Source organism: Ochotona curzoniae, unplaced genomic scaffold, assembly GCF_017591425.1.
Source record: "Ochotona curzoniae isolate NIBS_2020 unplaced genomic scaffold, NIBS_Ocur_1.0 contig_66, whole genome shotgun sequence".
Taxonomy (NCBI): domain Eukaryota; kingdom Metazoa; phylum Chordata; class Mammalia; order Lagomorpha; family Ochotonidae; genus Ochotona; species Ochotona curzoniae.
The window spans coordinates 12,587,978-12,613,069 of NW_024466512.1; the positions used below are offsets into that span (position 1 = coordinate 12,587,978).

A 25,092-nucleotide genomic window follows, 5' to 3' on the forward strand; every position below is an offset into this window, starting at 1 on the left:
ACCCAGACTAAATGGAGGCCTTGCTGAACTTCAGTGTAAAGGGTTAGCTGTGTTCACATGATGGGCCAGGCTGCCAGCCACTGCCCACTGCCTGTCTCCCCTCCTGTCCCTGGCCCTGCCCCGAATGACAAAAATTAGGCTCCAGCTGGCATCCAGCTGAGGCTGGAGTGGGAAGGTGCTGGTGCAAGTGGCAGGCTGCAGAGCCAAGGTGCCCTTGCCCACCCCCTTGTTCTCAAGCAGTGGCTGGCTCTGTTCTCATTGGCGCTCCGTTTTCCCCAATCCCTCAGGAGTTCCACCTTTCATCAGGTACACTGCCATCTCAGGTCCAGTGGGTGATCCCAACTTCGGACACGCTCTTCCCATTCTCTCCAGAGCCCTGGGTGTGCCACCAGTTTCCTGCCATGTGGTCTCCACTGAATCACCCACTCAAGTCCACTTCCAGTGTCAAGCCCCCTCTACGGAGACATGAGGTTCAAGGGGCAGTTTTCTGAAGTGGATCCCGACTGACAGGTATCAGTCATGAAGTCCCTCCCCACCTCCCCTAACTTATCTGGGGATTTGCATATGACATTCTGCCCTATCCAATGAAAATTCACTCACACCACACTCCATACCCACTTCCTGCAAAACAGGCCAACGACTATCCCATCAGCACTGGAATCCTCTTTGTCAAGTGCGGGTAAGTCAGATTCTCAGAGTGTCACCCCCAGGCGAGGTCTGCATAGCCAAGAGCTCTTTTTTTTTTTCCCCCTCTATTCATAGTAAGTGCAACAAGGTGAAGGAAATATGAGCCGAGCCGCAAGTGAATCTGAAAAAATCATCATAAAAAGTCTCTGAAATCTCAGAGAACGTGACAGCACCAGAAAGTGTTTCCCTGTTGGATCAGTACATTTACCCGAAATTAAAATCCCAAAGAATTTATGGATATCTTAAGGAGTGCAAAAAAAAAAAAATCAAAGAAACGGGATCTGTTGGTGAATGAGGTGGCATGCCAGGCCAGGACGCAGCCCAGAATAGTCAACGACGGAAGTAGAGTTCCTTGGTGAGCATGGACACCATGCAGGGGATCTGCTTCTTCTCATGGAAGTTTGGGTCGTCCGACTGAGACTCGAAGTGCCTGGCTACCCTGTCATTCACCCGGGTAAGGATCTGCATGATCTCCAGCTCCTTGCCATGCTCGTCCAGGATGGAGCAGAGCGCCTGCACGAACCACGAGCCCCTGCCAGGGTTCCTCCACGAGTAGTAACCTTCAAGGGGAGAGAAAGGAGTGTGTCAGCCACGGTGGCAACTGCTTGCCGCACCCAGTGCCAATGGCGGGAGGGTCGGGGAGTGTGTGTATACAGGGGTGGTCTTTCCTTGCTTTGCAACAAGAATTTTGGTGAATTGGTCCCTGCAGCCGCATGATTCGTGTGAATGATGCCTGAGCGCTCAGTAAGCAAGCACATCCCATGGAGAGGGATGCAGGAGGGCTCCAGAATGCTTGGGAGTGTCCAACAAGGAAAAGGAACAGGTGACACCACCAAGGGTCACAGCATTGGCAGATACTGCTGGGGAAGCCTCCTGTATCAGGGGACACACGAGTCCCATGTGATACACATTGGATCTGCGAGTGAGGGTGTGCAGTGGAGGATCACCCTGCAACGCTGGACTCCCCACTGCCCTTCTGGGATGAGTGTTCAGCAGAGGGTCTGCAGGGAACCTAGGGCAACGCCGAGATGCACTGCTACTGCTGGAGAACAAAAAAGAACCACAGTTGGCAGAAGACTACTCAGGCAAGAGTAGGCTGCAGGAGCAGCTGCCTCAGGGGAGAGGGAGGGCTGCCCCCTGCCCAGGGAGGCCTGGGGATCCTAGGCTCAGAAAGCACAGGTGGTCCTTGAGAGGGAAGGCTGGTCCTGGCGCTGTCTCGGGTCCAGCAGAGAAGATGCCCAAGTGCCTTGGTACATGCCTGCGAGTTCAGGAAGGCACCGCCAGGGCTACACAGGAAGACAGATGCAAGCTCAGGGACCTCGGAAGGACAGGGAGTCAGGAACTCCAGAAGTCACAAGAAGACCCAGCCTGGGCCATTCAACTGGTCCAGCCCCTCAGAGGCCAGCTGCCACAGCTCTTCCCTCTTACTCTACATCCCTGCCCCACACCCTCCTTCCCTCTTTTACCCTTCAATAATCTACAAAGATATCTGGCAAGCGGGAGAGGAGAGGAGGAGAGAAAGGTGAGTAACGCTGGCCCCTATAGAAGGGCTCATCTACAATTAGGAGAAACACGAAACCCAGGCAGGTTTGGGGTGTGAGACATTGAATTACAGAATTGTTGGCACTGCTTGTGATTTAAACAGACAAACAAACAAAAAAAGCAACAATGACCATGATTTGGGCACACAGAGCAAAGCCATGGACCAGCTGAGGTTTTCACTAGGAGCAGGGGAAGGCTCCACTCCCCCACCCCAGTCACCCATTTAAAACGACGAGAGACAACATGCAATTGCACTTGGCATACACAGTGCACTGTGCTTCTTCCTCCTACTGCCAATTGTTCACTCTAGTTCGATGAGAACAAGGTCATCATCATTACCATTTTACAATCGGCTAGAGAATAAAAGGTACAATAAGCAAAAATGGCCTAGCCATGGAAAGTGGCTCAGCTGCCCTGGGATTCTTTCCTGCAGCACCGACTGAGGCTGCCCGTTCCTGGTAACCAGAAGCACGAAGCTTGGCATTGATGGTGTTAGCAACATGGCAATGCATTTCACTCATGGGGCAAGGGGCTGGGAGATCCCATACATCATCTCCTTCGACTCAATAACCTGGTGACACTGGGGTGCAGACCATCACCTCCCTGGGCACATGACCTCTAACCTGTGTCCTAGGAGGGTCTCAGAGGTAATCAATTCAAAATGCAGATGCCATCCTATGACTGTCTTCATCAGGGTGAAGTTCAGGTGGCATGGCATACCCACAAGGCATGCCACAATAAGACCCCTTTATCTGCCTGTCTGGGCCATGCCCTGTCACTCTGTGCCATGTGATGGACACAGGCACCCCTTGGTTCCCTATTTACATGTTGAAGCTTCAACACTCAACATGACTGTACTTGGAGATACAGCCTTCATGGAGTAACAAAGAATAAATGGGGGTCTCACAGGTGGGATCCTGATCCAACACCATGGGTGTCCCTAGAAGAGGCTTCTCTTCCTACCATGGGCAGACAACGCAGGAAATTGTCCATTAAAAAAACAAAAACAAAACCAGGAAGGGAGCCCTCAATGAAAACATTGTGAGCTAGTACCTTGAACATGGCGTTCCTAGCCTCCACAGCAACGAGAAGCCACTGTACTTTGCACCACCCAGTCTATGGAATTTGGACATGGCAGCCTGAGCTGCCAGAGTCTTTGCCGAGGGCTTTGGGCTCTAGCTTGGTACTATTTGACAAGCCACCATCCTCTGCCTCCTGCTGCTGGGCCCCACAGGACTCACTCCCAGCAGCTGCTGTCCAGCCTGTCTCTCCCCTGCCTCCCTGGGTGAGCTCATCCTTCCTCCCTCGCTGGGAGCACTCACCAACCTACTGCTGGTCACAGACACACAGCCCCACCCCGCCCCTTACGCTGCCTCCCTCCTCAGCTGCAAGAAGGCCAAACTGTTTTCTGTTTGATCCCATCCTTGAAGCATGCGAAGTTACTTTCTCTAAAAACCCTGCCTGTGGCTCTTGCCAGAGCCAGTTTTCTGAACACAAGGGCCAATTTGCTATCAGCAACACCTCTGCACTGAGCACTTGACAAAGCCCCTGTGGCAGCTGGCAGAATCATTCGAACTTCGCGACGGGCTGTACTCCAGCACAGGAAGCACTTTCACCGCACAAACCTAGGGTGTAGGGAACAACGAGGAGGTGTGCGCAATGCTGGCTTTTTCTTTTGGAACCTGTGTATGGGTGTGAAGGAGTCCAGATCTGACCTACAGCTCTACCATATTCCGAAATCTCCGTCTGATCTTGGCACACCCCTAAAGTTCAACCAGCCTTAGCCAGGAAAGCAGTAACGCCTTTCCTAACTATCTCCAAGCATTAGAAGATCGGTAAGACAGGAAACACTTTACAGTGTTTAATATTACAGAGATGCTTGCTCTTACAGTGACCGAAAAACACGCTAATATCACACAGGAGGAATTCAGCTTTCCCAGAAGGAAAAAAGGACTCATTTCTGGGGGAGGAGAGAGCAATGGTCTCCAAAGACATCCAGGCCCTGACCCCAGACCCTGTGAATGTTTATCCCAACATGGCTAAAAGGACTTCGCAGGTGAGACTGTGGTTACAGAACTGAGATGGGGCGATAACCCGACTATCCAGGTGGGCCCAGTCTTTCCTGGCTGAGCTTGGCAAGAGAGAGGTAAGACAGAAGATGGTCCAAGAGGTGGGAGGCTGCTGGGAATGCCGACGGAGAGAAGGGCTGCAGGCCAGGGAATGTAGGAGGCTCTCACGTGCTGGGAAAAGGCGAGCCAGTGGATGCCGCTGGAGTCTCGACAGGGATGAAACCCTGGGACTCAGACCTCCACGCTCCTGTGACTTGAGCTGCGGTGTCTGTATTACAAGCTGAGTACCCCTTATCCACAAAGCTTGGGATCCGATGTGTTTCACATTTGGGAGCTTTCCTCATTTTTGGATAACTGGCATTCAGTTTTCTGGTTGTGTATCCCTAATACACTTCTGAATCTTGAAACATTGCAAAAACCAAATTTTTGAGCATTGTGTTGATACTCAAGAAGTTAGGGAAGCAGGAGCATCTGGGATCTGGGATGTGCACCACATAATCTGTAACTGCGGTAATGAGAAAGGACCAATCCCCAAGCTCACCTCCTGACGGTGGGCTGGATGGGTAAGGTTGGTAGACAGTAAATTTGGTACCTGGAACTGTGGAATAAGCGAAGAGAAAGTCAGCTTCAACTGGGATCTTATGGCGGGGGTTGGCATCCGTGTCAGTGACGGGCCCTGAGTCGGTCTGGATTCCGTCATCCAGCTCCGTGCCTCGGCAAGCCTGGGTGTCAAAGCAGAGGTCACTCCTAGGAGCTGGGAACGGAAATGCACGGGCTGTCCCCATCACATCCCAGGGCCCAGCACCATGCCTGGCACATGCTAAGCCCTCCATGATCATTCAACAGAAGGTGGCTGAGCGAATGCTACATGGAAGGACTAAGCAAAGAAACACATGGCAATGTCTTAAAGAAACCTTAGAAACACAGGATCTAACGCAAATAAATGTGCCAGCCTTCCAGAGGCTGAAAAATAAAACTCCAGCCTAAACAGAATCAGCCTGTAGCTTTGTAACAACTCCACCAGGCATGGGGAAGTCCTTTCCCACGTCACCTTGATTAGCTTGGAAGAGGGCTCACCTGGATAAAGAAGAGTTTGGGTTTCTCCAAAAGGGTTTTGCAGCGATCTCCCCTAAAGTGGGCTGTCAAATCCTTTATCGGAACTACACCATCTTTTCCATAAATCAAATTTTCTTCCCCGTGGCTCAATAAAATGCAGGCGAAGCAGGCAGAATTGGTATGGTCCTCCTCAGAAGCTGCAAGCAATCCAGACATAGACACGTTATAATCTAAGTCCTGCGACATCCTCTGTTGTGGCATCCCAGACTGGAAGGTATGAGGGGGAGCACAAGGGAGGTAACGGGACAGGACGGAGCTCCTGAACCACCCCTCCAAAGGGAATGAGGATCAAGGGAGAGAAATCAGAAAGAGGGAGAGTTCTGGAAGTACCAGTCTGAAGCAGAATAGGGCCATTTCAAAAGGAAGTGAGCTCTGAGCACTCGGGGTTCAAGGAGCCCTGGGGTGTGGAGGGGCAGTATACTGGGGAGAGTGAGGGGCTGGACCCGCTGTGGCTAATGCCAAGCTTTTAGGCAGGTCACTTAGCCATTCTGTGCCTTGGCTTTGCTTTCAGTAAGAAGCGAGGAAAGCATCTCTTACATGACTTAGTATCTGGAAAGCAAGGGGTTGGGAGTTGTGGGGCAGGGGGTTAAGCTGCCACTTGCAGTGCTAGCATCCCATGTCAAAGCACCGATTTTAGTTCCAGTTGCTATACTTATGTCGCTCCCTGATAATGAGACTGGGGAAAGCAGCAGAGGGTGGCCAAGTACTGAGGCCCCTGTATCCTCATGGATGGAGGATACTGGCTTTGACCTTGTCTAGTCCCGGCCATTTGGACCATGTAGGGAGTAAACCAGTGGATGCAGGCCCTCTCCCTCTGTCTTTCTTCTTCAGTCACTCGTGTCTCCCATGAGGCTCAATAGTTGGGATATCTCCTGTGGCTTTCCCAGGCACACTGGCAGGCAACTGGACCGGAAGTGAAGCAGTCAGGGCTCATATGGGACAGTGGCAGGACAGGCTGCTACTTAACCCACTGCTTCACAACACTCCTTCTCCTCCCCACTTATTTAAGACAAACACTTGGGTTTGGGTTCTTCCTGTACTAACACATCCCTTGGCAAGTCTCCTATACTCCCAAAGCTCTAACTCACATTCATAAAAAGAGCATGTGAATATTCTACGGATCACCACTGTTGGGACTGTGTTAAAGACGTAACAGCAATCTTGCGAGCATGCTACATAGAAAACATCCAAATGTTCTGAAGAATATGGAGACCAGCATTCTCTGTTGGCCACCAGGGCAAAGCTCATACTTGAACTCTGTTCTAGGCAGGATATGTGTGCCCTCCCTTAGACTCAGCCTTCTGCACCCTGCAGGTGCAGGAAGATGGACAGAAGAGAGGGAGGGAATCACCTCGCTTAAGCAGATCTTGCATCTTGGCACAGGAACAGTCATTGTAGACGAACACCTCAAAACCCAGGTTTCGGAAGCACCTGAAAAGGGCCTCGGCATCTTTGTCGGTGCCGTTGCGGACGCCCATACCTGTGGGAACCAAGCAAGCCCAGGCTAAGAACCATGTGTGGGCACTATCAGGCCAGGCGCTCTCTGCAGTTGGTCACAGCTGTAGTGTAATCACACTGAGAATATAAAACGCCACCGTTTAAAGGTGCAAATGGCACGAGCAGCCCTCCAGGAAGTTATCCAGTCACCTCACTGCAGCTTTCAGCTCCCATGCAAGCCACACAGCAACCTGGATCTGCAGCACCGTGGCCAGAATCCCCTGTCAGCTCATGGTCATGGTGCTGGTACCCAAGACTGATGGCTCCTGGTCCCCCCGCACCCCTTTCCCGCCTCCAGAGGGGCTGCTGGCTGCAGCTGATGGGCACTGCCCTTTTCTGATCCACATGTGACAGAAATGGGAGGAGTGAATAGGGGCATGGGGAAGACGAGCCCTGCCTTCACACCCACCTGTGACTTTATCAAAGTTCTTGTTGTTTATGATGATGCACTTGCCCATCTTAGCAAATTTCATGTTGTACTGATATTCATGGTTCTGCGGGGTCTCGGGTGGTTGTTTTGGGTCATTTTTCTTCTTCCTATTGAGGAAACATAAAGGCGGTTGGGGCTGTTGGTGAGGACTGCCAGCAGTGGGATCATGGGGTTACTACTAGCATGAGGGTGAGAGGTGGCCTGGAGAGCTCTGTTTGATTGTCTTGTTGAATTGGATTTTGTGAAATGCTAGAACACACACAGGAAACACCATGGGATGCCAACGGGCACCTACCAGCATGGCTAAAATGCCAATGCAGCGGTGTGTCCAGGACCTGGCGCCATTGCACCTTGCTGGCAGAAGCGACCTGGTATACTCCTTAGGGGAAAACTGGCAGGATCTGCTAAAATGGAGCTCACACCCCTGCTGGGACAGCACAGCTGCCCTGGGTAAGGTGAGCACGCTAACTGCAAGACAGACCTCCCCAGCATCTTTGCAGACCTCCTCCCCCACCCTGCCCCCCAAGGCAGTTAAAAAGAGATGTTGGTCATTCAGCTGCACCACTTGGCCTGAGACTAAGAGGGGCATGAAGGAAGCCAAGCTGTAAGAACCGCACACTGGGTCCTGGGGCCCAAACTTCCTGTAGTCTGACTTTTCCGCCAACTTGGAGTCTGTGGAGTCCTCCTGAGAACAGGACTTCTAGAAGGCAGCCGCTTCTAGAAGGAAGACTGGTGCAAGGCCATTTTTGCGGGCTACCAGAAAAGTCTTTGGAACCAAAGGAAGTGCACGGCGCTGCTCAAAGCCGAAGGTGTTTATGCCAAAGCTGAGACTGAATTCTACGTGGGCAACAGGTATATACCTACATTTACAGAGCGAAGGACCCCACAGTGACTCCTTGTGGCAAACCCAACAAAACCAGCCATCTTGGAAAAAGCCAACTGATGCTCATGTGAACAGTGGCATGGTTCGTGCCAAGTTCCGAAGCAACCTGCTTGCAAAGGTCTTTGGACACATAATCTGAATGATGCTGCACCCCAAGAATTTAAATTATTGGTAATAAATAAAAATGGAGAGGAAAAAAAATGCTACCAATCAGAGGCTGGCACCGCGGCTCAACAGGCTAAACCTCTACTTCAAGCGCCAGCCACCTCTATGGGCACTGGTTCATGTCCTGGCTGTTCCACTTCCCATCCAGCTCCCTGCTTGTGGTCTGGAAAAGCAGAATAGGATGGCCCGAAGCCCTGGTACTCTGCACCCACTTGGGAGACCTGAAAGAGGCTCCTGGTTTCACATCGACTCAGCTCTGGCTATTGTGGCCATTGTGGAAGCTAACTAGTGGATGGAAGATCTTTGTCTCTCTCTGTAAATCCATCTTCCAATTAAAAATATTTTTTAAAAAGCTACCAACCAAGGCCCAATCTGGCACCTTAAAATTCTACTCCAGGGTCCCTGAGGGCCCTGCACGATCAACCCAGGCCTCCTCCGCCCAGATGCTGGTAGAGTGCTCCTACCCTGCTGTGATTGCTGGAGGAGGCTCAAAGGCCTGGCAGGAGCCGGGACACTCGTGACACACCCATGCCTTGCTGAGCTGAGAGCTGTCCACGGGTGCTGTGTACACAGTCCACTGGGCATCCCCCTAGTGGCCTGAGCCACGTCACCCCCTGACTCGATGTCTCTAGTGGCTTCCGGCTTTGTCCCAATGGCTCTTCTCCCACATGAACTCCCAAACAAGCACAATCCGGAGAGCGTTAGTCCCCTGCTCGGCACTGCTCAGGGGGCTTTGCATGGCTGAGAAGGAACCCAGAGTCCTACGCTTAGTTCCCAGGGCCCGGGTGACCAACGGCCCCTCGTCACTTCGCACTCCTGAAAACCTTGAGCTTGCCCAGCTTTGTGCCTGCCTCAGGGCCTCTGCTGTAGCCTCGCCTCTGTCCTGCTCACAGGTACGCTCCCTGCATTGTCCCTGCACCTGCTTGTGGTTGAGGATGGCCCAAAGCCCTGGGACCCTACACCTGTGTGGGAGACCCAGAAGAGGATCTGAGCTCCTGGCCTGGGATTGGCACAGCACTGGCCGATGGGAGCTGCTGGGATTAGAACCAGCGCCCATATGGGATCCTGATGCGTTCAAGGCAAGGACTTTAGCCACTAGGCCACCGCGCCAGGCCCTTGCATTTGGGTTCCGGGGGCAGCACTCTGGTGTTGCTGTCTCTGCCTGTGACACCGGCATTCCATATGGGCAATGGTTCAAGTTCCACTTGCTCCACTTCCAATCCAGCTACCTGCTAATGTGCTTGGGGAAGCAGTGGAAGTCACCCTAAGTGTACTCACGGGGGAAACCCCAAAGAAGCTTCTGGCTCCTGACTTTGGATTGACACAGTTCCAGCCAATTGCAGCCATTTGGGAAGTGAACCGGTAGATAGAAAAATCTCTCTTTGTAACTCTGCCTCTTAAATCAATCAATCAAGAAAAGAGGAGGAAAAAAAAAAAAGAAAAAAAGAAAAAATTCCATAGTCGCAGGACTTGGTTTGGCCCAAGCATTCTCCTGGGGCTGCTCAGACACTGTGAGGCCTGAGGGCCTTGGCCTGGCTTGGGAGCCCACACCCTGGGGCTCTTTCGGCCAGGACCTTCTGCTGCCATCTTGGTCCTTCCTCAAGCCCCTCTGCCACCTGCAGAGGCCATGGAAGCGGAAGAGATGCTGGCCCCCCCCCCCCAGGCAACTAGCATCTCCAATTTCCTCCCTGGCATTACATACAGGCCTTTGGGACCCGTGACCCTGGGCCAGGAGGGTCAGGTGACCACGGGTAGCATGACTTTCATGGGGGTTCAGGCAACCCTGATGGCAGCTGGAGGGCATTGATGTCACCAAGAGACTTAGGACTCTGGGAATCTCTCGAGCATCTCTAGCAGTGACGGCTGAGTCTTAGCCTGAAGCAGCGACGTGGCCACCACAGGCTGTGGGTTGCTGCACAGGAACTTCCTGCGGGCACAGGCTGAGGTGGCCTGCCTTGGGACCGTCGCAGCAGGAAACACAGAGTTACTGTATGGAAACTGGCCCCTGGAGCCAGCAGCTCATCAAACAGCTGCTAATGGATAAGACAAGGGGCCTCCAGGACTCCAGGGAGAATGCGCTGATTAACCAGCGGGCTGCAGAAGCGCCCAACCGCGGGGAGCGAGCCAAGGTGTCAAGGCGGGACCTAGGCAACTTTCCCAGATCCAGATTAAAAATGTTGTCGGGGATCAATCCTCTGGAGACAAGAGTTTCTAAAAGTGGCTGTTCCTGCGGTCCCAGGTAGAAGAGGCAAGGGCCTGTGATAGCGGCTGCCACTCAGACCCCACTGGGGTAGGCGGGAAGGGAAGTAGGCTGAAGGGGCGTCAGGTGCAGGCACATGGTCATGTGTTCTCGTCCTGCGCCTGCGTCAAGGCTCATAGGGCGTAGCACCCAAGCCAGTGCTTTCCTTGTTCACCACCAGCAAGGGGCATGGGTGTGTCTAGAGCTGTGTGCCCCACACAGTGGATTGGCAGCCCTTTACTCCTCGCCTTCCACAAGCTTTTGGGGGATAAGCAAGGACAAAACAGATGGCAACCAGCAAGGGCACTGTGTGGACCCCAGATCCTCCCACCTCCCCTCCACAGCCCCCTGGTGATGCCTCTGATGAGAACCAGGCTTTGGCAGGGGCCCTTTGTGCATTCAAAACCTTCCAGCAACTCAGCTGAGAGGAAACACAAAATTCCCTTCTTGGAACTTGCCATAAAGTCCATGCTAAAGCAGACTGGTAAAGTCACAGAGTGCTAAATCCTTTTAACAGTTTATGTGCTCCACAATTGGCTGCAGATATAAAAAAAAATAAATGAATGAATAAATCCGTCCACTGAATCACTGTGCTTAGAGCCAGCTCAGATCTCCTGGCAGCACGGGTCATACAGCACATGCCAGCGGTCCCTAAAATGCAACGGGAAGGTGAGTGATCCAGCAAGCTGCAGGTGCCTTGCTGCCCATCCTTGCTGCTCTATCTACTTCCTCACCAAGGCAGGCACGTGTCACTTCCTTCGTCATTTTCCAGGTGTGTGTGGATAAACTCAAGCTGTTTCTGCTGGGAACACACAGGCAGGGGTGGGTGAGTGGGGGCTCAACTCACAGAAAAGAGTCAGTCAGATTCACTCTTAGTCATTTCCTGCAACCCCCCAATATCGAGTTCACCCCAACAAAGTCCAGAGTTCAGAACTTAAAGCCAACTACAACCTATCTCCCACTGCATACAAATAGCAACTCAAGATGGATCAAGGCCTTACACGTAGGACAAACAAACAAAAAAACCAAGCAGGAAATGAATGAGGACACTGGCCGGGGCAGAGGCTTCAAGGCTGTGATCCTCAAAGCGCAGGCCACAGAAGCCACAACTGACCAAGGAGACTGAATACATCTGAGTGAAAAGCTTCCGCATAGCAAAGGAAACAAGAGGATGGCAAAAAACCAAAACAAACAAACAAACAAAGAAAGCATCTGCTAACCGTTCAGTGGACAAGGAAGTCACATCCAGATTACGTAAGAAACTCAAGCAGCCCAACAGCCTCCCCTCCTCCCCCAGTAACCCAACGTAAAAATGGACAAATGATTAGAATAGATAGTGTCCAAAGGAGGGGCAGCAAGTGCACAAAAACAATACTCCACCAACACTAACCATCAGGGAAACGCCAATCAAAGCCCGCAGCCAGAGTGGCTGTGACCCCAAAGGGACCGCCCAGGGATGTCTCATACACAGTGGGTGGGGCTGCCAGTCAGCACAGTGCCTGTGGGAAACAGCACTGGCCGGTGTGCCTCCCCTGAGGAACCACTCGACCATGGTGGGACCCACTATGCCCGCTACCAGATGTCTCCATCAGTGAGGCAGAGACACCTGCTCTTGCACGCTCACAGGAGCTCCCATGTCCATCCATGATGGACAGAGAAAGAAAACATGGTCGCTGTGTCCATAACGCAGTATTACTACTTGGGTGAAAAAAAAAAAATCTGTCATTTGTAGTAGCAACAAGGACGGAACTGGGGACAAGGGGCGTTATGGAAAATGAAATCCGGCACAGGAAACCAACATCCCACCATGGTCTTACTTTTAGGTGGGAGCTAAACTACTGAGCTCTTAGAAACAGAGAAACAGCAAGCAAAGAATAGAATGGTGGTTCCCAGGGCTCAGCAAGGGCGTGCAGAAGGGGAGGCAGAGAGAGGCTGGGAAGAAGAACTTTCAATGTTTCTACAGTGTAGTATCTATGCATTGCAACAGTAGATCGAATATTTTAGAACATTCTAGAATATTCTATAACAGCTAGAGAAGACTTTGAGTGTTCCCAGCAGAGAACAACAAACACTGTGGGTGACAGCCCAGGCACCTTGATTCCATCACAACTCTTGTGCACCTGTGCTAAAATGCCACGTGATGGTCCATAGATACGATTTTTATGTGACAGCTAAAAAAAAAATGTTTAAAAATTAAAAATCACACCCAGGCGCTGAGGCTCCTCACAGAAGTACAAAGGTTTTCTTCAGCACCTATAGCAACAGGTTTCAGAAAGCAAGATAGGAGAAAAACGCCCTGTCTGCTGTACAAGGAAGTGTCAGAGTACACCAAGGATGCAGCCATTTCACTCTGGGGCCAGGAGAATTTTCCCCATCACTGGAGTGGATAAATACAGGTTGTTATTCTCTGACAGCTCCCCGGGGGCTGCTGGAAGTGGGAATTAAGCCGTTCTATATTTGGGAGCACAGAGAAGCCTGCAAACCCACTCCGATTTCTTTCCGAGTCTCCATGAACAGGATTCCCAAGAGTCCTGTCCACCCGCAGACATTCATCAGAACGAAAGTAAACACAGCACCGGGTGCACACATGCACACGCACACAGCTCCCCGGGCCCCCATCCCGCATCAGCTCTGCTTCCTGCTGCCGTTTTGTCTAAATATTTTCGGCGTGATTCATTCATGGTGGCTGCATCTCAGCAGTAGGGCATTCCCACAGTCCTAACTTATCAAGGCCCAGGGCAGGACGGGAGGACAGGAGAGGGTGCAGGCGGTACCTAGGGTCTCCATCTGAAAGCAGGCCCTTGTGCAGCAGAACCAGGCTTCGCCCCGTGACGACGGGGAGTGCGTGCCGTCCTCTGTAATAATAAAAGCTCAACATGTTGGGCGCTCAGCGGGCGCAGGCGACTGGCACCGGCAACAGGCCCTGGAGGCCCGGGACTGATTCAGCAGTGAGCCACACACTGGAGTTTTCCATAGGACCATTCAAACTCCGCTGCGACAGGTCACACTGGCCTCCCCCTTCTCTGCTGACCGGCAGAAATGCCCACACTCCACAGGGCATCATCCTCCAATCCCAGAATGGATCCCTTGGGGGAAAACAAATGTGAATTTCTATGAAGATGGGGTGGGGAGAAAAAAAAAAGAACACCTAACTTGCACAAATGTGGATCCAGCAGCAGCAACAGCAACACACTGGGAAGGTAGTGGGCAACGGCCAAGCCAGCACTGAGCACCACGGAACAAAGGGTCACACGGCTGTGAAAAGGTGATGAGCAGGCATGCGGCTCCACCCACCAGTGTCCGATCTACAAAGGCAGCCAGGCAGCACACACACACACACACACGGATGGTAACATCGCACATAAGCAGACCAGCAGCAGGAAGTGAGTTCATGGTGAACGGGCATGGTTCATGCTTATCAGGTTATTTTTTTTCTCTGTGTCCTAAAGGTACTCAAACAGCTCATGCAAACACTACAAAGTGACAGACAAGGGAGCCGTACAAATCTCCTGTGCTGCAAAGGAGGCGTGGCAACACTGCTCCAGGGCACTGCCTCTGTTAGTGAACTTGGTCTTCCCAGCCCACGAAGTGCACGGGCACCTGGATGAACCACACTGTATTCTGCGGACTGGCTGATCCGAAATCTTCTGGCTCAGCGTCTTCAATGACAGGTACACAGCTGGGGCCAGAACACCTGCTCCCTTGGGCAGACCTACCCAGTGAGCTGCTCCGCCCTGCGAACAAGGCAGAACATGGACTCTGTATACAAAGTTGAGTTGGCACAAATGAACCTCAGAGGAACACGACCCCTCCACCTTCACGTCCCAGTTTCCCCCCCTTGAAAAAAAAAGGTACAGTGAGACCTCTGATAATAAGCATTGAGAAATGATTTTCTTTAAAGCAAGGGTAGAATTCTCAATTCTCCTTCAACAGCCTCAGCGGGTGGAGTACAAGATGGACACACGGCGCACTCACCTAGCTGGCTTCACTCCTACATGACCACTTTGTCCACTTGCAGATCTTACAAGCTCTCTGCCACAGGTCCTTACCAGGCCCAACGCCAGCAAGCCCTGAGAGTAAACAGCCAGTGGTATTTGGGACCACAAGCACGTTGTATTTCCACACCACACGCTGTGACAGCTTCCTTGCTTGGCCCCCAGCCTAACTCCCACAGAATTTCCTCCCCTACACAGGTGGTAGGGCCGAGAGCGGGTAACTGCTGGGGAGTGGACTGATGTGGTACCCGAAGGCTACAGGTCAGTGCCCACTGGGGTGGAGGACGGCCGACTTGCACCTCCTTCCTTCTGCATGTGTCCACATGCTCTTCCACTTCCTGTTGCAAGCTGGGGGCAGACATTTGGTGCAGTGGTTGATTCGCCACTTGGGACCCCTGCATCCTGGATCAAGAGGGCCTGGGTTCAAGTCCCAGCTCTACCTTCTGCTCATGTACACCCATACACCCTGGGAGGCAGTGGGTGATGGCTCAAGCGGGTGGAGCTTCTCCACTCGTGGCCATGGTGGGCATCTGGGTGGTGAAGTGGATGGGAGCTTTTTCTTACGCCTCTCAAATTAAATAAAGAAGCAAATAAACGCAGCAGAGGACAAAAACGGGACATCACATTGATTTGAAAAGACAGAGCCAACCAGATGCCACTGCTATGTTCTTGGCTTTCCCAGCTCCAAAGCCACAGCCCAAAAGAGAAGGCCACTTTCGTTAAGTCACCCATCTCGGGCACCATCATGGTACAGCAGCAGAAAGCAGCCCAACCCACCAACACCAGCTAGCAACTTCACTTCCTCGGCTTGGCTTTCCGACTCCATCTTTTCCACAGGTGTTTTCCACAGGGACACCTCACAGCCCTCCAGGCCCTGGACGACTCCCTGACTGTGGTGGGGCGGGGGAGAGGGGGTGAGATGGTGGGCAGCCCTCTTCCATCAGCATGTCCATAGCCAAGTCCTGCCGGGGCAGCTGTTTCCGTGTAGCCCCAAGGGGGGCTTCTTTGTGAGGTGTGAACCTGCTGACTCGTACTGGGGGTAGATGTCCCTGGTTCCCCTGGGAGAACAGCTCAGGGCCACGACAGCTGTGGGCGACACCTGATACAGAGGGGAGCACTGAAGGGCAGCGGAGGCCTGTGTCTGGGACCTGCTGGGTGATCACAGGTGAAACACTTGGGCTCTCGGGTCATAACTGTCCTGATCGTGCAGGGGCTAATTAGACGCTCCATCCTTTAAAGGGTCGCCCAGATTCACGTTAGCATTCTGTGATTTTCCTGAGGAGCGGTACTCTGGAGAATTCCTTTTTAATTCTCCCCGGACAGGTGTTAGTAGCCCGATGATGCACGTGTCTCGCCCCGCTAACACAACACACCTTAAGCAAAAGGCTGACTGTGCAAATGCTGTTTTCTTCTCATCTGAAGACTTCTAAACGCTAATTTTAAATGTCCTCAAATCTTCCACTGCACACACTTGCCTATGTCTTCCAAACGTTCTGCAAGAATCACATTAGAAAAACAGCTTCATGCACAAGCACAGAGTCTCCGAAAAGCTCATGAAAAATCTTGTATAATGCAAAAAAAAATTATGCATGGATTTCAGAACATGTAGTTGCCACAAAAAAAAAAAAACCCTTATTTTTCATGAGGACTAAGTTTATGCCAGCCGTTGAATGGCAATAAGACAGTGCTTCCCTGCCACCTACTGGCTGGAAGACAACACAGCCGGGACAAGACAGCTGGAACCAGGAGGTGGGTGAGTGCCACCCTGGCTGGTACGCAGTCCCACACTCTCCGAGATCCCCAGAGAGCAAACGCACTGTCTGGTTCCCAGCTTTAGAGACACGATGGGGGGCCCTACTGCCTCCTCCACTGGCTTAGCTGGTTAGTGCGGGAAAAATGTGTCGTGGAGGGGCGCCCCCTGGTGTCTGCGGTGCAGCCGCGCTCTCCTGCATCTCCCCTGCACCTGCTGTGCCTCGTCTGCCCACTCTCCTGCTCCCACCTCAATTTCCACTCACCTGGAGAACGACTACAGCCCTGTCTCTCTCGGGCCGGATTCTTAATATACCCCCGAGGGTCCTTGTCAGCCTCCCCTCTAAGGGCTAAGTGTCTGAAGCATGAGCTGTGCTGATCTGCCTAACACCTGGGACCCAGAGGTGGAAGCTCGGAGTGCGGCCAGGAGCCAAGGAGGAAGGGCAGGCGGGTTCAAGACCTGGCCTAGCTCTGCTCAACTAAGCCGCTTGGTGGAAGGGGTTTGCTTTCAGTTGTGACACAGAAATTTAGCACACGCATGAACCAAGCTGTTGACCAAAGTGGGTCTCTGAGGCCAGCGACCACGTCCCTGGATGAAGGAAGCCTTTGTCTTACTCAAGTGAAAACATGGAAGGAGAAAAAAAACTACCCTAAGTGCTAAGGGTCTGCCCCAAGTGCTCACTGAATTTTAATTTAAACTGATTTCCTCGGGCAGGTGGCTAGGCTAGTACTGAATTCAGAGACAGTGGGGTGCCTGGAGAAGGTAGAGAAAAAAGCCAGCGCTTTCTCACCAGCTGGGAGAGTGAGAGGTTAAACTGCTACTTACTACAGCTCCTTACTGGTCAGCAATTCAGCAAGCAGTCTCGCACATCATATGTCTTTCTTTTTCCAGAAAATGGAATCTAACAAATATTTTACAGGTTTACCTATTACTTAAGGATTTACTTGTTTATTTGAAAGGCACGCAGAGTATCTTCCATCCACTAGCTTACTCTCCAAACAGCCTCACATCTAGGGCTGGGAGTGACCTAAGCCAAGAGCCAGAAACTGCATCCCCATCTCCCACGCAGGTGCAGCGGCCCAGATGCTTGGGTCAGCTTTCGCTGCCTTCCCAGTGGCACTAGCAAGAAGCCGGACTGGAAGTGGAGCAGCAGGGATTTGAACAGGAGCTCCCACATGGGATGCGGGTGTTGCAAATAGATGCTTAACAGGCTGCAGCACAATGTCAGCCCCTGGTGGTTATTTAGGAATTTAACTCTCCAAAGAGTTTAAAGTGGAGGTGGGGAGGGGGAGTAGGGGGTTGGTACAGCAGTCTGGATGCAGCTGGGGAACCCCACATCTGGTATCGGAGTACCCAGGTTTGGGTCCAGGCTCCCCATTCTTGATTCCTGGTAACTGGCACATTGGGAAGCAGTGACTGATGGCTCAAGTACTTGGGTCCCTGTGACTGCCTTGGGAGACCTGAATGGACTGCTGGACTCCTGGCTTTGGCGTGGCTCAGCCCCGGCTATTGCAGGATCCGGGGAATTAAAGCAGTAGTAGGGGTGGGTGGGTGTGGGTGTGTGTGTGTGTGTGTGTGTGTGTGTGTGTGTGTTGCTGTCTCTTTGCTTTTCAAATTAAGACAACAATAAAAAGAAAGGATTAAAAAACCATGCTACAGACCTGGCGAAATAATACAATGAAATAGTGGGTACTCAGAGACTTTCCACAGGGCACAGACTCACATGACGTTAAGGGAACATTCAGACCCTCAATTTCCATTTTCACTTTGTCCCGAGACTGGTCGGAGTCACTAGGCAGGCCCTCCGACCTGCCCTGCAATTGTCCCCACATGGATACCAAACCTGCAGGGCACGGGGCACAGGGACAGGTGAAACATCCCAGCCGAGTCTCCCCGTTCCAGGCACTGTGGGTGCCTGACTCAGGGAGCCGTGTGCACCACACGGGGCTGTTCCGAATCCAGCTTACGGGATGTGCAACTGAACACACAGCCCCTTTGCAGAACGGGGTGAGAGTGACGACGGCTCTCGTTTAATGACTTGTCTCTTCCATCCCCCTGACAATTCCCACATATTTTATTTCATCACTGCTAAGCCTAAGGACTGTGAGGACCAAGTGGGCACCAGGAGATAAACACGGACCCTGCTTCTGGCCCTCCCTTCCCCCATCCTTCCAGGGGACAGGACTTAGAATTTGGAAACAGATTCCAGGTCGTCCACTCCCTGAGCTGAGATGTGCCAGGAGACCTTCACTGGGAGAAGGGAGCCTGGGGGCCTCTGGCTTGCAAACCATCAGTAGACAGCTGCCACAGACGCTGGAGTTGGACTGGGATGGCTTAAAGCCTTGGGGCCCTGCACCAATGTGGGAGACCCAGAAGAGGCTCCTGGTTCTTGGCTTCAGACTGGCTCAGCTCTGGCTGTTGCAGCCATCCTGGGATTGAATCAGTGGATTAAAGATCTGTCTCTTCTTCCCTCCGTAAATCTGAGTTTTTCCAATAAAAATAAATCCATCTTTTGTTTAAGTAGCAGTGTAGGATGGCCCTGTAACTGCATGGGAGACTTACAAGAAGGCTCCTGGCTCCTAGTTCCTGGCTTTGGATCAGCTTGGCTCTGGCCATCGTGGCCATTTGAGGACTGAATCAGTGGATGGAAGATCTTTCTGTCTTTTCCTCTCTCTGTTAAAGGAATAAAAATTAAAAATCTGCCTTTCTGATAAAAAGTGGCTGGGAAGGGTGCAGAGGACGACAGCCCGAGTGCTTGGGCCCCTACGCTGACATGGGAGACCCAGGGCGCTGTCTAGGGCTCCTGCCTTTGGCCTGTGACGTCCCCTAATGTCGCCACGATTTGAGAAGTAAACCAGCAGACAAAGGATCTCTCTCTCTCCTTCTCTGCCACTCTGTCTCTCAAATACACAGACTTTAAAAGGATATTTACAAGTCTTTATTTTCAACACATCTGAAAAAGGATGCACTTGAGTTGTTATTTCTGGTGCAAACCACAGGAGGAATATAAAGGAATAAGTGGCATTACTGTAACTAAATTCCTATCTACCGTCCCATGAGTTAATTCATTTCTCAGCACTCTTCTCTATCAAAATGGAAAACAGAAGCAGCAATTTCAAATTATTTCGCATTCCAGCAGTATTACTTGTTATGTAGAAACAAACTTCTGGAAAGCCCATCCTTCAGTTTAACAAATGTTACACGGTGATTTATCAACAGGTGTTCATTGACGTCGGCTGTGGATTAGTAATAGCTGAAAAAAAAATTCCTCAAACCAAGAGAAAGCGAATACCCGGAAAAATGTCTTAAAAATGTGTAAGACACACACATTCATGCATGAATATGGTACAGAGATGTTTGAGGATTCCAACTGACGAATCTGTAACCTCAGAATCAAATACCAAAAACAGAAAGAAAACACACAGTGAGTTTGGGGAGAAAGAAGACACAACATAAAAAAGCAGCAAGAAAAAAAAATCTAGCCAACAGAGGAGAGTTCCTGGTGTATTGCTAGTGATTTCTTTATCTGAGTTGCAGACAGGAGAGACCTCCCACCTGCTCATTCATCCCCCAAGGGCCGGATGGGGGGCAGGGAGCTCAGGGTTCCCGTGGGAGTGTCACCTGCCTGCCTGAACTCTAGTTAGCTGGCTCCCAGAACATGCTTGGGCCCGACGCTGAATCTGGAGGGAACCCAGGTCTTGAACCCCAGGCCTCCTGTGTGGGATGTGGGCAGTCCATGCTCAGTGGCAGTGCCACAAGCTGGCACCTCATGCCTCTTGTTTGTTTTTAAATAAAGGTGCCCAGGGAACCATGAGGGATTTCGATTCCACAGCAAACATTTAAAGAAATAGTTTTTTCAGTATCAAACTTTACAACGCATAATTCCATTTTTGACAGTTGGTGGAGGTTTGACAAAACCTCCTCAGGCTGACGAGATGACCAACATTTTTTGTTTCTCCTGTGTTTAGGGACCACTTGTGTGACCCAAATACTCCACTTGGGCAGAGGGAAATGAAATCTGATGACAAGTCTGGCACTGCAGCACAGCCAGCATCTGGAAACGCCCTGTATCACCTTCAACTTGACAAGGGAGGCAGAGGTTCACAGCACAGGTTCAAGGCTGCCTAAGCAAAAACCACTGCTGAGACCCTGCCTGGCGGGGCCTTTCCCTGGGGCCTGGGTTCATCTGGCCCAACAGGGCACATGACATCTCAAAGTTGGCAGGAGCTGGAGTTCCATTTTCTGGTCACTTCACTCGACAGTCTTGCCTCTAAGAGGTTCATGACCCTCAGTAGACTCCAGCGGGATCTGGATCCATGGTGTTACGGTTTTTGTCTTTCTCAAGTCCTGCCTGGGCTGCGTGGACCCCAGATTCGTTCTGGAGGCTTCCAGGAAACAGGGCATCCACCTCCTTCCCTCCCTGTGCCCCCTCACTGTCTTTTCTGGGTAGGATTTGGGCAGGAAACAGCAAGCACATGGGCTGCGCACCCAGTGAAACTGGCGAGAGGCCCCGACCCTACCCCTCAATGTCTGATCACACACTGACCATGCACTGTAAGATGCCACGGCAAAACAAGCAGGACTTTCTTCTGCTTCTCCACAGGTGCGTGGATGGAAGAGTCCTCCCTCCTGCTGACCTCAGCAGCCTCAGCGTGGGAACTATTTCCTTTCCTAAGCAGAGAACTGCCAGCTTTTCACTTAAAGGGTGCATGGCACAAGCCTCTCTTTAGCATATCCAAATTGCTGGCCCTGCTGCTCTTGAGGTCTGGGGTCAGTGCCGAGCTAAAGCAGGGCCACTCAAACAGAGGCGGTGTGACATCTGACATTGGAGCTGAGAACTGAGATGGCCACCATATCACGAATGGGCCATGCATCAGTAAGCTTATTGTCATGATGGGGTACCTGAGCAAGGCTAAGTTAACAATGCCAACTGCAGGCGCAGTCCCGAACGAACACAGAACATCACAAGGCAAGACAGTGCACGTATGCCTATACCACCTCTGTCATCATGGGACTCCATCCGAACATCCACTCCCAGCCCACCTCTTCCCAAAGGCCCCCTCGAAACATCACAGCTGGATGAAGTCCCACCTGCCCAGTACCACCCATGGGAGACCAAGTTTAAGGGAACAAACGCTCAGACCACAGTGGACAGGCGGCTGCACAGCATGGACAAAGCGAGCCTGCACGCCTCAGGCAGGACACAGCTGAAGGTACAGGGTTTTTATGCTTACAGTGAGAATTTCTAGAATTTTCCAGTAATATTTTTGGACCATGGTTGACCGCTGAGACTGCAGGAGGTGAAGCCCCAGATACAGAGCGGGGGAGCCACGGCACAAGGAAGGCTGATGTTTCTGACGCCGGATGGCTGTTTCTCATCAGAAGACTCCACTGACCACGATCAAGGTTACGGGAAGGTATGGGATGGCTCTACTTAGAAAGCCATCAGTAAGCGTTTCAGTAAGGGGTGATGATTCTGCTGGGAGTCTCATTTCAGCACTGCCACGGTAGTAAATGTCACCAGAAAAGCTAGCCGTCCAATCTCCCAGTGCCCGAGTCCTGCCTCCGGGATTGCACTGTGGGCTGGCACTCAGGAGTTCCACACCTGACGCCATGAGCACTGTCAGGCAACTCAAGAACAGACAAGGTGGGAGCTAGGATGCACCCCTACCCCAGCTCCCCATCAAGGTGGAGCCCCTGCAGACAGGAGCGGGAGGGGGAGAAGCAGGAGGGGGGAAAGAGAACATCACCTTGACTCCTGCCCATGACTTCCAGAGTCTAGCCTTCAGCCACTCCCGGGCCGATGGGCAGCGGCAGCCCCGACTCTGCTCTGAAGCTCCCTGTAACCTATGCCCAAGAAAAGCCCTCCTCGCCCCCACGGGAGCTGCCCCTCTGGACACCCCGCAGCAGGGCAGCACGACCACCCGCAGCCTGATCCTCCCAGCCTGGGCCCGCTGCAGTGACAAGAGGGAGTGTGCAAGAAGCCTCCTGTCACCGCATTCAGCCAGCAAAGCCCTCTGCCTCCTGTGCACAGCATGCAGCCCCTGCCCGGCTGTGTCCTGCCCCATGGGTGGGGGCACGAGGCACGAGCATGGCAGGCTGAGGTGACCCAGGGTCCCTGGTTACCCCGACCAGAAAGAAAACCCACCTGAGGAGTGCCTGCAAGACCGAGGTCCGGTCGGGTTTAGCGTCCACCACATCTGTAGCTGCCGAGTCGCCGGCTCCAGGCTCTACAGCGTGGTCCTGGTCGTCTGCCATCTGGCAGAAGGAAAAGCAAACCGGAAGTGGTTGTTCAGTAGGATCTCTTTAAATGACACTCCCCTTCACGGAGAAGCTGGGAGGGAGCTGTTCTGTACTGTTAGCGGAGGGCAGCTGCACCATCCCCGCATTCAGACACGTGTGCCGTGTGCCAATGGCACTGTACCGAATCCATGCCCGCATGGACCTCCAGACCCCGTATCCTCGGTTCTGCTAAAAGTTAAGCAAGTCCACAGCGAAACTGTCTCCTTGGACTTTAAGCCTTGGGGACCTAAGGCAGGACCAGCCGGGCACGGCTCTTCCGTTTCTGGGAAGAAGCTCTGATGAGAACACACCTGTGCCTTCTGATTCATAGCAGTCTCCCGTGGTCCCCTCGGCCGCATCCATCCAGCCCACGGGCCCTTCCCCATCCTCAGGCCCTCATTCCCGACACAGCTGCCATAGCTGCTGGTTTATCTGCTGATTCTCACGCACCACGTGGCAGACCAACTCCCAGCAATAAATGGCCACCTTTCCGCACCCCAATCTCTACCTGCTCTCTCTTTCTCTGCTCGCAGCCAGTGGGCCACCGCCACCAGGTGCACCCCTGGATACTTGCTAGGGCTCATCTGGGGCTGTGTGTGGGAGGCCTCATTTTGTGCTTTGAGGTGTACAAGTAATGACAATGGGATGTTGGGAGCACACGGCCTCTGGCTGACAGTGAGGCGTCCAAGCAGGCAAAGGTACGCCCTGTGGGCCGAACCCCAAGTGGCCCAACTGTGGAACCTTCCAGCTAACCTGAGGTTGAGCTGAGCAGAGAGGAGAGAGCTGAAAGGGAGGAAGAGGGCGTGGCCAATGCCTTCCACGACTCGCTTTTCAACACCCCTCCCGACTGTGGCCACCGACACGCTTCTGGCCAGGAGACATATATGGCAAGCACGATCCCAAATGGCTGACAAATGGGACAGGCCAACGGTCAGGCAGGCAGAGAACACTCAGCCAACCAGAGCGTCTTTCCTTTCTGCGGATTTTTCAACCAGGGCTATACTCAGCAAAACAGTCACTTAGATATTTTCAAGAGGCCTGCCCTGTGGCAAAGTAGGTTAAGCTGCCCCTCGCAATCGCCCTGTTCCACTTCTGATCCATCAGAGGATAGCCCAAGGGCTTGAGCCTCAGTATCCACAAGGAAGATCTAGAAGAAGCTGCTGGCTTCAGCCTGGTTCAAGCCTGACCATTGTGGCCATTCAGGAAGTGAACCAGTGGTTGGAACACCTCCTTGTCGCCCCTTCTCCTTATGTAACTCTGACTTCCAACTCAAATAAATACAATCTTAATAAAATTTTCAAAATGAACAACTCAACATTTTATGAGCTGAGCTGAAAAATCACTTTCCACACACTGTTTGAACTCGGCTTTACCCTCCCCCACGGGGAAGTGGACCAAGTGCAACCCGTTCCCACAGTATGCCCGCCATCTACCACAGGAAGACCCGAAGGCCCTCAGAGGGAAGCGGCCCTGACCTCGACCTCTCGCCTCCAGCACCTGGGGTGCGGGTGATGAGGCTGTGGGGTGCGGGTGGGGGTGTGGAGCTTTCCACTGTGCCACCTGGGCGCTGCCAGGAGGGGTGCCCGGGGGTCTGCCCACAGCCTTGCCTCTGCAGAGGTTAAGCAAGCTCCTCACGGCGGCGACACGGTGTTCTGCTGGCAGACATGTCCTCCCCAGGATTCAGCAGGAGGTACCAGAACGGGAGGAGGCCAAGGCCAGGGCCAGCCACACCTCCTACCATCCTGCTACTCCACAAAGCAGCAAAGTACCACGAGGCCAAGTCGCTGGGAGCCCGAGTGTCGCCCGCCTTCCCCCCCCCCTCCTTTTTCCTCTTCACTTCCTCTAGGTGCAGGCTCCAGCCCTGCAGGGAAGGTAGCCCGCCAAGGCAGGCAGGACGCCCAACAGACTCTGCCTCCACAGGGGCACCAAGAGTCAGCCCGGGATCCCTCGATTCCACCCACCGACGCGCACAGGGCACCCCAAGTGGGGACCCGCCTGGCTGACGCCCTTCTTCCCTCCCTTCTAAATCCCAGGCGCTCCGTCGCTTCCCACGAACCGCCCCCTTTCCCCACCCCAGGTTGGGCGCAAACGGGGCTCCCCGAGAGCTCCAGAGCCGGCCGTCGGGGCCGCTCTGCCCTCCCAAGCCGGCTCCCCGGACGCCGCTTGTCCCGGCCCCAGAAGGAGCGCGGGGACGGCGGCGGGGCGCAGGCGGCCGCCCCATTACCGTTCTGCCGGCGGCCGCGCGGCTCCGTCCGTCCCTCCGCAGCTGGGGTCTGGGGCCACGGCCGAGAAAACGAAAGCAAAAGCCGCCGCGCCGCGGGGGGAGGAGCCGGGCGGGCGGCGTGCACCGCCCCTGGCCCGGGATGGGGCGCGGCGAGCCGCCCGCACCGCCCCGCGCATCCCCCCGCGCATCCCCCCGCGCATCCCCCCTGCGCAT

The 25,092-nt window shown here is 53.0% G+C and overlaps 1 protein-coding gene and 1 pseudogene across 1 annotated transcript; one reads left to right on the forward strand and one right to left on the reverse strand.

Annotated features, from left to right (window-relative positions):
* Window positions 1-215: 215 nt before the first annotated feature.
* CASP7 (caspase 7) lies at window positions 216-25,092 on the reverse strand. The gene is made up of 7 exons (XM_040992496.1): window positions 24,880-25,092; window positions 22,527-22,631; window positions 7,321-7,456; window positions 6,766-6,894; window positions 5,376-5,551; window positions 4,891-5,020; window positions 216-1,247 (listed from the first exon to the last, which is right to left on the reverse strand). Exons 1-7 carry the CDS (start codon window positions 25,090-25,092, stop codon window positions 1,018-1,020), a joined length of 1,119 nt encoding a protein of 372 aa, XP_040848430.1. The 3' UTR covers window positions 216-1,017.
* LOC121164327 lies at window positions 7,525-8,399 on the forward strand (annotated as a pseudogene).